The following is a 14,831-nucleotide window of genomic DNA, read 5'->3' as shown; positions in this document are numbered from 1 at the left end:
TTTGCTGCACGGGGAAGCATGTTAATTCCATAATTATCTCACTTATTTAAGGCACATATTATGCACATTATTATTTGCCCTTAATAAAATGTTTAATAGAGCAAATCAGAGTGTATTAGAGAAGAGATGGGAAAATACCTATCACCTTCGTGGAATGCTAGTCAAATTCCCCTCCCTCACAATTACTTTTCAAAGATATTAAAGAGAGAAATAATATCTGATTATAGATCTCCAAGGTCTCATTAATACTCAAAGTACCATCGTGTTTAATAGGCATCAAAGTAAGATTTCATTGAATCACCTCTGAAATCTAAACTAGTGAGAACTAAATCCCAATAAAAATACCTCCAAACCATGACAGTGTCTCTTGGAACATTATCAACTCTACTACACACTACAAGCTGATGTAGTGAGTGATTCAGACAGATAAAGCTGGAAATCTGTTAGAGGAGATGTTGAGACGTCACTAACCTCTTCAGGTGTTACATTCAGCTCATGTAATGCATACTCGTAAATCTTGGGATCTGGTTTCTGCAGGCCAATCCGACAGGACTCAATCACCTTGTCAAAATATTTCCTCAACAGACATAAGGCAAATGCTGTTTGATGCCTGCCAGGAGTATCATCAATCCAGTTGTTTGTCAGAACAGCAATTCTGAAACCTGAAAAGAGGCAGGAAATTGAATAAATGAGGACTATCTGTATTTATTTATTTTAAGATGACAGCCCTTAAAATGTCTTTACACTTTTATTTTCACCACTGGCTTATAAATAGATGGCACATTTTTCATAGCATTTTGGCCAAAGATTTGAGGGTCTGATTATCTGTAAGTATATGCGGGTATTTTGCCTTTTGGTACTGTCCATGGGGTTTTCCATACAAAAGTACTTTGGCCATCTAATGAGAAGAAAGGACTCACTGGAGAAGAACCTAATGCTGGGAAAGATTGAGGGCAAAAGAAGAACGGGAGAATAGAGAATGAGGTGGCTGGATGAAGTCACTGAAGCAGTAGGCGTGAGTTTAAATGGACGCCAGAGGATGGCAGAGGACAGGAAGGCCTGGAGGAACATTGTCCATGGGGTTGCAATGGGTCGGGCACAACTTCACAACTAACAACAACATGGGTATTTTAAAAAAAAATTACCGTATACATATATTGGCAAATAAGCCCATCCACGGATAAGCTAAAACGAAACTTTGAAGTAGTATTTTGCAACCTAAAATGGCTTATCCTTGAGTATATACAGTAATTATTTTTAAAGCTAAATCAAGTATAAAAAGCACAGAGGACATGCACCTTCTTGAAAAAGGCATTTGACTCTTCCCTTTTCATTCTCATGCACAAAAAGGAATGTGTCTTCTAAGAGTTCCTTCTCAAAGAAATAGAGCATTTTCCAGTTTAAAAAGAATTGAATTGATTTGACGATAAATAAAGTGAAATAAATATAGCAGGCATTATGCCCCTGCCCAGAAGTTTTACCATTTTTCTTGAGAAGCGTAGCAGCCTTCAGGAAGGGTATATTCAAGCCACTTTTTGCCATCATTTCGACAAAACTATCGCTCAATGAGAAGTTTTCAGGGAGGGGGATATTAGAAGTAGAAGAAACTTTCTTGCAATCATCTTCAAAGTCAGCAATAAGCTAAAACAGAGATGTTAAAATACAACTATGTTTATTTTAACACAAATAGAGTGAGACAGAACAAAGTGATAAGGACATCCATTGTAAGCATATTAAACATGGAAGATGACTATGTTGGGAATAGAAGAGGGTGCACTTTCTAAGCTATAAAGGAGTTCCTGGTTTGGGTTTTCTGAAAAATCCCCATATGATGGGTCCTGAATATTACATTTCTAAGAAATGAAACTGGTGAGACAGAAAGTAGCTGTTCTCACAGTAGAGAGAGCACTATACCAACATGTATCAGATGTCTCCCAAGGCCATCAATAATCTACCAACTCAGAAACATGGGGAGGGGAGAAAAGCCTAGAATTTAAATGCCAGGTCATCAATAAATATAAGGTATTTGATTTACATGTATTTCAGTTAATAGAATTTCTATGTGTACATTTTTGCCTGCAATGAAGAAACTAATTTTGCTGGGTGATATTTTTGTGAGCTTTTTGTCAAGTAAGCCAATATCTGAATAAGGCTTTACTTTATTTACTTTTTTTTTTCAATTTAGACACTATCTCATTCCATATTGGCTTCAGAGAACAAAATAAAAAATGCAGTATGTAATAAATGAACCAGAGGGGAATCTGCCCAAACAAGAGAAAATATATACAAAACAGAACTATCAAGGGCCACCATGCATGCTTAGCCCAAGATTTGAGAGAACTGTCAGATTTTTTTAAAGGCTTCTGGAATGACACAAAGGTGAGAACCACATGGATCTCAGAGGGAACCACATTTTAGGGGGCGGGAGTTGCAAAACAGAAGGCATGCTTCAGATTCAGATAGATTGTGTTGTTCAAAGAGCCCAGGAATATGGCAAACCTTTACATTTCTACTGGCTGGGCAAAATTACAGAAGACAAGTGGTCCCTCAGATAACCAAGCCTCATAGGGCTATGGAAATCGTCATTTAATACTTGCTATGTTGCCTGTATGGGAAGATTTCTCCACCATAAGCCATGGTGACACAGTGGTTAGAATGCAGTATTGCTGGCTGACTCTGCCTACAGCCAAGAGTTCGATCCTGACTGGCTCAAGGTGTTCTGACCAAGATTTCCCAAGAGCCTGAAGCAAACTCCTGGTCCCAGGAAAAAAACCTTTTATTAATTGACTGTGAATTCTTCTCATTCACATCCAGCAAAGTCTTTCAAGGGAGGATTTACAGTCACAGACCTTATCTGGCTTGGAGAGCTGCCAGGCCGATATCTGCAAAACTTGGCAAGGATTCTCGGAGAGTCATGAACCAATTAAGCGAACTAACTGTCTCCTACAAACTCCACTTCCCTTTCACTCCTCGAGGGGCCATTCATTGTCCACCCGTGGCCTTACTCCCAAGTCAACCCCTGTTCTTTAGCTGTCTCCTTCATCTGGCAATTCTGCGCATGCGCAGACTGGGAACAGGCTCCAGCTGTTTGTCTGCCTCACTGCTGTCTGCCTCTGACAACAGCTGATAACTAGCATATGTCCCTGGCCCTATCTCTGCCTCTGACACAGAGCCCTCATCAGAGCCTTCCCCAGACTCCAGGACTGGCCCATGTTCCTCCCCAAACTCCTCACTGTCCGAATCTGCTGCCAGCTCTGCTGGCTGCTAGCAGGCCACAACACTAGGTTGACTCAGCCTTCTATCCTTCCAAGGTTGGTATGAGGACCCAATGAGGGCCCAGATTGTCGGGAGGAAATATGCTGACTCTGTAAATTGCTTAGAGAGCACTGTGAAGTGGTACATAAGCCTAAGTATTATTGCTATTAAATAGTTTTTGTGGCATCCTGAATAATGTGAGTCAGGCTCATCCATCCCTTTCTGCTCCATGAAATTCTGCTCCTCCTTTCTGCTCCTGGTACCCAGAAACCCTTTGCATAAAAGGAGATGCCAGAAATGGAGCATTGGTGTTTATACAATTTGTTCTTCCCAGAACTATGTTCTCTTCCAAAAGCAACTAATTCTTACCTGAGTTAATCCAATCTGTCCAGTCATCCCTTTGGAGAAAGGTCCATCAGAGCCACCATGTTGAACAACTTTTTGAAAGAAATCTCTGGAAGTTGAAAAACACGTTCACACAAATTAGAGAATAACAGTTCTTTTCAACGGATACAGCAGTTTGGCTTGTTATCACACGAATGGTGGAATACTGTGCATCTAAATATCAAACTATAGTTAATCAGATCTTGCTGCAGGGATATTGGTAGAATGCAAGGCAAATCTGAGAAAAAAACGAATACCGTATTTTTCAGAGTATAAGACACACCTTTTTCCCCCAAAAAAGAAGCTGAAAATCTGGGTGCCTCTTATACCCTGAATACGGCATTTTTTTGCCTCCCAAAACCACACCACCTTCACCAAAATACCCATGCAGAGCCTGTAGGAGGCTTTCAGAGTGTTCCTGGGGGCTGGGGAGGGCAGAAATGAGCAAAAAACGGGCCATTTTTTGTCAAAAAAATTGCATGCATAGCCTTATGGAGGCTTATAGAGTGCTGCTGGAGGCTGGGGGTGGGGGACTGCCCATTGTTTGCTCATTTCAGCCCCCAGGAGCTGTCTGAAAACCTCCATAGGCTATGCATGGCCATTTTGATGAAGGGGCAGGGCTTCAGGAAGCAAAAAAAATGCTGCATTCGGTCTATAAGACGCACCCAGATTTTCAGCCTCTTTTTAGAGGGAAAAATGTGCGTCTTATGCTCCGAAAAACACGGTAGCTTAGCTTTCTGTTAAAGAACTGTCAATCAGTTCACCACAGATCACCACATCTAATTGCAACACACTTCTAAAAAAAGCTGAACTATAAAAGGAAGTTATTTTATTCTGGGATTGGAAGGATATTGCATCATTTGATATGCTTCATCTTTCCTAAAATGCTGCCCTTCGAAATACATAAATGTACAATTTTATGATGATTAGTTTAAACAATCTGATCACAGAGCTATCTCAATCGTAAAGGTCCAATGCAGTGTTTGCAAAACCTGAAACAGACAAAACGTAAATATACTTTAACCTGAAACAAAACACAACTGCAGCAAAAAAGGAGGCATGTCTAAAAATAATTAGAATCAACACATTTGAACATAAGTAGAGTGGTACCTTGGTATTCAACTGCTTTGAAACTTATGGAATTTGGTACTCAATGCATTCTGATGTGAAAATTTTGTCCCGGTACTCATCATGTTTTGGTACTCAACACACAAGCTAAAACCTGTTGGTGTTGGCTGCCTCGTGACTCACTACATTACTCCTTATGGAAAAAAATTGTTTGGAACTTATCATTTTTGGTAGACATTGAGCCTCCCAGAATCAGTTAATGCTGAGTACCAAGGTACCATTGTATGTGGAATGAACCTGACAAAAGCCCTTGCAGACAAAATATGGATAAATGATGGTGAATTCCACATACCGATATATAGATAGTCTTTGATTTCCAACCACAATCAAAATCTCCATTGCTAGGCGAAGTGATTGTTAAGTAAGTAGCACCTGATTTTAGGACCTTTTTGCCAAGATTTTTAAGGAAATCACTGCAGTTGTTAAGCAAATCCAGCTTCCCCCATTAATTTTGACTGTCGGAAGCCGGTTGAAAAGGTTGCAAATGGTGATCATGTACAACCCTAGATCGTTGCAACTTTCATAAATGCATGCCTGTTGCCAAGGGCCCAAATTCTGATCATATCACTATGGGGATATTGTGGTGGTTGTAAGTGTGAGGACTGGTCATAAGTCACTTTTCTCAGTGACGCTCTAACTTTAAGTGACATTGGCGCTCCATCACTGGAGGTTTTTAAGAAGAGACTGGACAGCCACTTATCTGAAATAGTATAGGTTCTCCTGCTTGAACAGAGGACTGGACTAGAAGACTTACAAGTTCCCTCCGAGCTCTATTCTATTCAATTTGAAGAGTTGCTAAACAAATGGTTGTAAATTGAGGACTACCTGTATAAATCCTGCATTCTTGCCAAGATTTTAAAAAGAGGTTGCTTTTTTTTTCAAAAACTGTGGTTTTGAAGGGAAAAGACAGAGTTCCAAGTGTTTCACAGATACCTATTTTGTTCATTCTGAATGTAGAATTGCCACATTAAGTTGCAAATCCTTTACATAAGAAAAAGGTAGTTAGAACTCATTACTGCACTGTTCAGTAGTTCCAACTTTTTTCTGTTCCTCTAGCTGTTCCTCTAGTTCCATATTTTCTTTCTTTTCTTTTTTTTAAAATATATTTTATTCATTTTCACATTCCATTTTACAATCACTTATATACAGGGTATTTGCTATAAGAAAAAAATAAATAAATAAAACAAAATAAAAAAGAAAACACAACTCATCATTCACAACCCCACCTGGCACTTCCATCCTCCATACACCCCATCTACCCCCTCCAACTTTCCTTTCCTCCCTCTAACACTCCCCTCCTACTTCCCTTTCCCCTCAAACCTTCCTTCTCCCCTTACTCCCAACACACCCTCCTTACATTCCCCTTACTCCTTCCTTACTCCTCCCTCTTCTTTCCCTCTACCTCCCTCCTTGGTGTATTCCTTTATTCAAGTGTTGTTTATTATAATCTGATAAAAAGTAAAATAAACCAAGGAAAAAAAAATATAAAGAAAGAAAAGAGAAAAAAACAAAAAACAAAAACCAACCGTATATAAGTGCATTCTTGTTCTTATTGAGACTATGTTAACACCCACCCACCCCCCATAAATCCCCATCCCTAATCCTCCCGACTTCCCAGGGCCCACACCTGGCACTGCCTTCTATCTAAAGTATCTTATGTTCGTATGGATTAAAAATAAAAGTAATATATTAAAGGAAAGAAAAACAAGAAAAAAGAAAGAAAAGAAAAAAGACAAATGTTTCACTTAGCAACATAAATTTTGGACTCAACTGTGGTTGTAACTCGAGGACTATTGTAATTTAAAAATGTGTCTACACATTTAGCCTTACTTTTGATTTAGATTTAGATTTTATTGTCATTTATAGGCCGCCCTTTTCCCTGAAGGGACTCAGGGCGGCTTACAATTCGTGGGAAAGGAGTGCAAGACAAAACATGAAATAATATGTGAATAAAATAAAACAATAAAACACAACATTCATTCAACATTCGGGTGGGGCGGATGAAAATCTTATCCCCAGGCCTGACGGGATAGCCAGATCTTAAGGGCTGCGCGGAAGGTCTGGACGGTGGTGAGGGTGCGAATCTCTACGGGGAGATTGTTCCAAAGGGTCGGAGCTGCTACTGAGAAGGCTCTCCTCCGCGTAGTCGCCAGTCGGCACTGACTGGCGGATGGAACTCGGAGGAGGCCCAATCTGTGCGATCTGATGGGTCGAAGGGAGGTAATCGGCAGAAGGCGGTCTCTCAAGTACTCAGACCCACTACCATGGAGGGCTTTATGGATGGTGAGTAGCACCTTGAAGCGCACCCGGAGATCAACAGGTAGCCAGCGCAGCTCGCGGAGGATAGGTGTTATGTGGGCGAACCGAGGTGCGCCCACTATCACTCACGTGGCCGCATTCTGGACTAGCTGAAGTCGCAGGATGCTCTTCAAGGGCAGCCCCATGTAGAGCACATTGCAGTATTCCAGCCTAGAGATCACAAGGGCTCGAGTGACTGTTGTGAGGGCCTCCCGATTCAGGTAGGGTCGCAACTGGCGCACCAGGCAAACCTGGGCAAATGCCCCCCTGGTCACAGCCGACAGATGATGGTCAAAAGTCAGCTGTGGGTCCAGGAGGACTCCCCAAGTTGCGAACCCTATCTGAGGGGTATAGAATTTGACCCCCCAGCCTGAGCGATGGAACACTGGCCAAATTATTGGGAGGGAAACACAACAGCCACTCGGTCTTGTCCGGGGTGAGTACCAGTTTGTTAGCTCTCATCCAGTTCTTAATGGCCTCAAGACCCTGGCTCATCACGTCCACCGCTTCATTGAGTTGGCACGGGGCGGACAGATACAACTGCGTGTCGTCCGCGTATTGATGGTATTTTATCCTGTGCCTCCGAATGATCTCGCCCAGCGGTTTCATGTATATGTTAAATAGTAGGGGGGATAAGACCGAGCCCTGCAGCACCCCATAAGTTAGGGGCCTCGGGGACGATCTCTGCCCCCCAACCAACACCGACTGCGACCTGTCCGAGAGGTAGGAGGAGAACCACCGTAATACGGTGCCTCCCACTCCCACCTCCCGCAGTCGTCGCAGAAGGATACCATGGTCGATTACTTACTTGTTGTCCTATGAGTTTGCATTGGCCCCTCCAGATTCCTGTTTTGTTTTTTTCTTTTAATCAGTCATCCAGATACAATACAGTATATACGTTTTCAATCTCAAAACCTCAGAGTAATCTTTGATAAGCCATGCCTAAAACTTATTATGTAAGGAATGGAAGATCCTGCAGTGGAAGATTCTTTATAATTTCTATAAACTGCTTCATCCCTTCAGAAAGTATGAGGACTAGTTTAATCTAGCCTAGTCCAGCTTAACTATTTTTCAGACATGCTATTTTTCTGAGGCAAAAGTTAGTACAGGTAGTCCTCGACTTACAACCACAATTAAGCACAAAACGTAAGTGAGACATTTGTTAAGTAGGTTTTGCCCCATTTTACGACCTTTATTGCCACAGTTCTTAAGTGAATCATTGCAGTGGTGAAGTTAGTATCACAGTTGTTAAGTGAAACTGGCTTCCCCATTGATTTTGCTTGTCAGAAGGTCACAAAAATGATCACATGACCCCGGGACATTGCAACCATCATAAATATGAGTCAATTGCCAGGCAGCTAAATTTTGAACACATAACTATGGGGATACTGCCATGGTCATAAGTACCATATTTTTCAGAGCATAAGATGCACCTTTTTTCATCAAAAAAGAGGCTGAAAATCTGAATACAGCATTTTTTGCCTCCCCGAAGCCTCGCCCCTTAACCAAGATGGCCGTGCATAGTCTTATGGAGACTTTTAGAGAGCTTCTGCAGGCTGGGGAGGGCAGAAATGAGCCCCCAGCAGCACTCCATAAGCCTCCATAAGGCTATGCAAGCAATTTTTTTTGACAAAAAAAATGGGCCCGTTTTCGTGAAAAATGGGCCCTTTTTTGCTCGTTTTTGCCCCCCTGCCCCGCCAGGAGCACTCTGGCAGCCCCCCCCCCCAGGCTATTCATGCCTTTTTTAAAAAATGGGCCATTTTTAGGAGCTTTGGAGAGTGCAAAAACATTTTTTCCCTTTCCAAATGCTCTTTAACTGATTGATGAGAATTACGTTGATCAAGTGCTGTGCCAGCAGAAACACCTACCTATCTACTGTATTTCTCTATCTCTATTTCTCTCTATACATCCCTCTACTTACCTTCCTACCTACACACTCTCTCTCCCTACCTATCTCTCTATTTCTCTCTCTCTATCCCTCTACCTACCTACCTCACTACTCTCTCTCCCTATCTACTGTATTTCTCTCTCATTCTCTTTCTCTCTCTCTATCCCTCTACCTACCTACCTACCTACCTACCTACCTACCAAATAACACTGTCCCTATCTATTGTATTTCTCTCTTTCTTTCTCTCTATCCCTCTACCTACCGACACAATCTCTCTCTATTTCTCTCTCTCTATCCCTTTATCTACCTAACTACTCTCCCTCTCTCCCTACCTACTGTATTTCTTTCTTTCCCTCTCTATCCCTCTATCTACGTACCTACTTTTTAAAAATTTGCCTCTTCAAAACCTTGGTGCGTCTTATACTCCGATACATCTTATACTCCGAAAAATACGGTAAGTCATAAGTCATTTTTTCCGGTGCCATTTTAACTTTGAACAGTCACTAAATGGTCTGTTGTAAGTCAAGGACTATCTGTATATGCCAATTTTTGTTATACAAAATGGAGTAGCTTCCTGTGCTCCTTATCAAATATGGGCAAAAAACAAAGAAAATTGACAATTTTGGTGATATTTTTTGGGAACTAATAAAACTATCATAAAACAGGAAGACAGCTTTTGATTCCTCCAGAAGTTTTCATAATTTATTTTCCTCAAGAAGAGGAAATCAAGTGAGATAGGGAGTAAATAAAGTAAAAAAATAAAAAATTCTGAGGGAGATGGGTGGTTAAGAAATATGAAATATAAATAAATAAATGTAATGAATGAATAAATAAAATAAAGTGTTTCTTTACACTTTTTGTGCTATTTTTGGTTGTTCCCAAGAAAACTACTTCTCAACGCCTTCAATTGGCTCTTGCTAATTTGCATTAAAGAGGATCATTAATGTATAACTGCTTTCAACTCTTATTATGGGAACTTTGAATACCCATTACAGCAATGAATTATGGGTTAGTAAAAAACTGCCTAGGTCTTCATGTGATTTACGAATATTTTTATGTTCTTTGAGATAACTTTTTAATAATTTATTTGGCTGACTTATTAATTTACTCTGAAGATCCTACTCTCAATGTGGAACAAGTTCATACACTTCTTTAATATCCTTATGATCACATGCTTTATGTTAAGCTAGAAAAATATATCTTTGATTTGCCTACACTGGGTTATTAAAACGACCATATTTCTTTGGAAGGAATTTAGATAAAGCCAATTAAAGTAAGTCTGTTCTGAATGGGAAATCCTGCCTCCACCTGTACTATGAATGGATTTATTTATTTATTTTGGTTTTAAAGCAGCTTGCAACCATCTAGTTTCAATTTACTTTATTTTTACTTTTTCAGAAGGATAGGAAAGCTGTTCAAAGACCCTCTTGGTAAAAAGAGTCTTCTACATACAGAAACCCTAGTTCTGGTAGAACTTATTGCTTAGTAGGCCAACTTAGGCTCAGGTCATTGAATTTCAAGTCCCAATTTTCAAAGTACAGTTTTTCCCCAAATGCCATCACTCTGCTAAACAACTAATTCCCACAACACTGTCATTTTACCTACTAAGACTGTATTACTATTCTTCTTCTCTTCCTTCCTAGTACCTTCCCATGACTATAACCATGGGAAGATGCTTGCTTTATATGGGAGTGGCAGCAAGTGTTTTGCATTGTTTATGCAACTATTTCTTAACAAATCTTTTTGCTGAGTGAATGTTGTGCTTTTATTGTTAATTATTTTTTACTCACATTTTCTTTTATGTCTTGTCTTGCACTCCCCTCCCTCATTATTGTAAGCCGCCCTGAGTCCCCTCAGGGAAAAGGGCGGCCTATAAGTGTTCAATAAAACTAAAAAAAAACCTAAAAACTAAATCTTACTGGCCCCGGTTAGCAGCCCCTCCCCTCAGACAATTGGACCTAGTATACACCTTTCTGACTTGCTGGCTGTTTGGAAGAACATTTGCTAATCATACTTTGCAGTTGGAGAAATAGGAATCTTAGCATATTTTTGAAAAAAAATCTATGGGCAGCCGTTTATATGTCCGCATATCTGGATTTGGATTAAATGTAAAATATACATTGTTAGTTCCTTCTGCGCATCCCAACCACCTGCATTCTTCAAAGATCCATGTTACTTTTTTCTCTAAATTCTATTCAGTTCAAATCTACAGGGATTATTTTCCTTACACATGTTGCTTGCATCTTTAAAATGTATATTGTTTTATTTGTATCCTAGTATAATTTGATTACTTATTAGTAGCAATAGCAATAGCAATAGCAATTAGACTTATATACCGCTTCATAGGGCTTTCAGCCCTCTCTAAGCGGTTTACAGAGTCAGCATATCGCCCCCACAGTCTGGGTCCTCATTTCACCCACCTCGGAAGGATGGAAGGCTGAGTCAACCTTGAACCGGTGAGATTTGAACCGCTGAACTGCAGATAGCAGTCAGCTGAAGTGGCCTGCAGTACTGCACCCTAACCACTGCGCCACCTCGGCTCTTAGTAACCTATGACTATCACTAAATGTTGTATCTTATGATTCTTGATGAATGTATTCGATTTTATTTTTCTTTATGTACACCGAGAGCATATGCACCAAAGACAGATTCAGTTAACAATAACAGAGTTGGAAGGAACCTTGGAGGTCATCTAGTCCAACCTCTTGCTCACCCAGGAGACCTATCTTAGGGATTCAAACCGCCGAACTACTGACCTTTCTGATCTACAAGCTCAGCTTCTTAGCCACTGAGCCACATAGCCAGGCATTCCTTGTTTCTTGTGTGTCTAATCACACTTGGCCAATAAAGTATTCTATTCTATTCTATTCTATTCTACAGATATCAGTCTCCTATACATTATTATAAGGATAATATTATTCTACCAAACTGAGCTGTTATACATAATATCCATGGGAAAAGTAAATAGTACATTACATATCAAAGAAGTTATTAAGCCAACACCCTAAGTAACCAGTGATTTACCACAATGCTAATAAAATAAGCTGTGGGAATCAATATACAGGAGAAATAGTAATTATTAACTAGCTTATAAAGTTCTGGAACTGGCACCAGATATTTTAAAGTGAATCCTCTATATACCCATGTTTCGTATGGTCCAAGGAACTCTGAGGGTCCCCCTAGAGCAGTGTTTTTCAACCTTTTTTGTGCAAAGGCACACTTTTTTCATGAAAAAAATCACGAGGCACACCACCATTAGAAAATGTTAAAAAAATTTAACTCTGTGCCTATATTGACTATATATAAAGTAATTCTCCCACGGCACACCTTACACTATGTCATGGCACACTAGTGTGCCGCGGCACAGTGGTTGAAAAACACTGCCCTAGAGCCTCTCAGGGGTTCACAAAATCAAAATTATTTGTCAAAATTATATTCCAAAGCAGGAACTTCCAATGTCTTTTCAATCGACTGCTTTTATAATTGTAAACTGCTTTGGTATTTTCTTACAATAAAAAGCAGCATATAAATCTTAAATAAAGTACAGAACAGTCTGTCATAACAAATCACAAGTACAATCATTGTGCATTATTTCCTGGTTTACTTTTCCGTTTCCTTCTCATTTTCCATACATAATTTCTAGTAGCAGTTAAGTTCTCTGATACCTGGATTTGTTTCTCTGTTCTGGATAATGTATCACACACATCAGTTGATGCTATAAAAATATCAATTACTACAACGCCTTTGCTTACAATTATTGAGCATAATAATCCTAACTGCAAGGCGGCATCGGAATTTCTCTCCCCTATTTTAAGACTCCTCAAAATCCCGAAGAACTTGCACACAATTGGTTCTCTCAATGCTGCAGATCAATGGACAAAATGCCAGGCTCTATAAATCTGTATTCCTATAACTCAAAATCGTCAATTCACCCAGAGACTTTGGTGAAGTTCACACCGAACTTGGCAGTGTCTAACTCTTGGAACTTTTGAATAAATACGTTGGAAAACTCAGTGCGTATACGCAGTGAAAGAAAGTGCCACAGGCGTTTATGTTTATGAAGCCAACTGAACTTGCAAAAATTAAGTTTTGCACCATAACTGCGGACGGGCGCAGCACACAAAGTGCTAAAGACGTCGTAGGTAAAGACACAGAAAGAGAATCGGACGGGCACGCAAATCCAGCCCACCCACATCACCACTTCTACTCCCTTCGATTACCCACCCAGGCAAGCCCATTGTCTTCTCCAGATTTCGGAAAACCATCTGAGTGCTACCCAAAAGGACGCCGCCCAGGTCGAACAAGACTACTAGCGGCCGCTTCCCCGCCATGGCTCTCCGAGGCCGCCGACCAGACGCTCTGAAGCAGGTTACAAGTACTGTAACTCTCGCTTAAGAAGAAAAAAAAGGATAACACAAGCCACGCCCTCCGGCAAGCCACACCTCCGCGCTGTGTGGGAACTTATTGGACCACGCCCCCTAAGAATCGCAGCGATCTCTTTCAAATCAGAGACGATAGTTCTGATATTGAAAATATTCTGGGTCCTAGCGCCTACCTGCAATTCAAAACCGGTCTATGGGCGGCGGCGTGGGGCGACCTCATGTTAGACACTGCCAAGTTCGGTGTGAACTTCACCAAAATCTGGGTGAATTGGCGATTTTGAGTATAGGAATCCCAGCTATTTCCTACTCCGGATGAAGTGGATGCCTATAAGCAACGCGTGAAACAAAAAGTTGGTGCTTATCGAGACAGCTACCCATCAGTGGTGCTTTGTCTCTGGGTTGGAAATTCCATAAGTTATCATTGATTGATTGGTTGGCCATGAATCTTCTGCTCAGTGGCAAATGTCCACATTACAGCAAAGGGTTTCAACAGATGGTTACCTAACTTTTTTCCTTAGGCAGTAGTATGGCAAAGGTTCATTCTCCAACTCTGTTCTACTCTTCTGTATCTTAAGAGGCTCTTTTTTTTAACAATCCTCCTCCTGGAAAATTAAACGTATTGTTTCTTTTTCTACATTCTAGGGAATAGAGCAGGTCTTAATCTTCTCTGTGATAGCCTTTTAAAGAGTGCTATATTCCTCAATCCAATCTTTTCAAATAGGAGCCAATAACCCGGCGTTGCCCAGGTATCTATTAATAGTGTAATAATATAATGTCCAGACCAAATGTAATTTCCAATGTTGGATTTTCCCTCTTACCAAAGGGAGCCCCCTTGTGGAGTACTGTGAAGCCATTAACATGGCAACTCCACTGCACTGTGCAGTAGAAGTCAGTAGGCAGTATGGCACAACAGGATGTATCTTAACAGAACATACACCCCGAGAGTGTTAGGGGTGTCTTACCCCCACAGTATTTTTCTCCAGAGAGTAAGTCATCTGTGTACCAAGTTTGGTTGAAATTGCTCCAGGCGTTCCAGAGTTGTTCAACCTGTTCAGAAAAGTCAGGATTTTACTTATTGTTCCATATTGAACACAATGCTCATTATGATCTGATTACTGCATTGTCAATTGAAGCTAATTCCCCCTGTGATTTTACACCTGTATTTCTGTTGACCTAGGAATAAATTGCATTTGCTGTCAAATACTCATTCAAGATCTGTTTCACAATGATTATTACCAAGCTAGGTAACCACGATCTTATATTTCTGGACTTCATTTCTTAAGTGAAGAACTTTGCATTTGTCTTAGTAAAGTTTGATTCTGTGACTTTCAGTTTTATTTTTATTAGTATTATTTAGTATTAGCCAACCTTTTTGTCATTTTAATTTCCCTCCACTTTCTATTCCAAGGCATTAATAAAAACATTAAAGACTCCAAGAACCAGGAATGGCAGCCCATTCAGTATGTTTGTTAGGGAAACACTGATCCATTAATGTT

The 14,831-nt window shown here is 40.4% G+C and overlaps 1 protein-coding gene across 1 annotated transcript in view; it reads right to left on the bottom strand.

Annotated features, from left to right (window-relative positions):
- Positions 1-13,335, bottom strand: part of EPHX2 (epoxide hydrolase 2) — an 80,750-nt gene extending 67,415 nt beyond the window's left edge. Inside the window, exons 1-4 of the mRNA XM_087717433.1 lie at positions 13,178-13,335; positions 3,625-3,709; positions 1,482-1,641; positions 472-662 (exon numbers count right to left, since the gene is read on the bottom strand). Of these exons, the coding sequence (XP_087573559.1) occupies positions 472-662; positions 1,482-1,641; positions 3,625-3,709; positions 13,178-13,284 (543 nt within the window). The 5' untranslated portion in view covers positions 13,285-13,335. The remainder of the gene's footprint in view (positions 1-471; positions 663-1,481; positions 1,642-3,624; positions 3,710-13,177) is intronic.
- Between the last annotated feature and the right edge of the window lie 1,496 nt (positions 13,336-14,831).

Source organism: Thamnophis sirtalis, unplaced genomic scaffold (genome assembly GCF_051295495.1).
Source record: "Thamnophis sirtalis isolate CommonGarterSnake01/CBP01778 unplaced genomic scaffold, rThaSir2_p1.2 scaffold_6, whole genome shotgun sequence".
In the NCBI taxonomy this organism is placed as follows: domain Eukaryota; kingdom Metazoa; phylum Chordata; class Lepidosauria; order Squamata; family Natricidae; genus Thamnophis; species Thamnophis sirtalis.
Note: the sequence above shows the minus strand (reverse complement) of the source record. Positions and strands in the feature narration are given on the sequence as shown.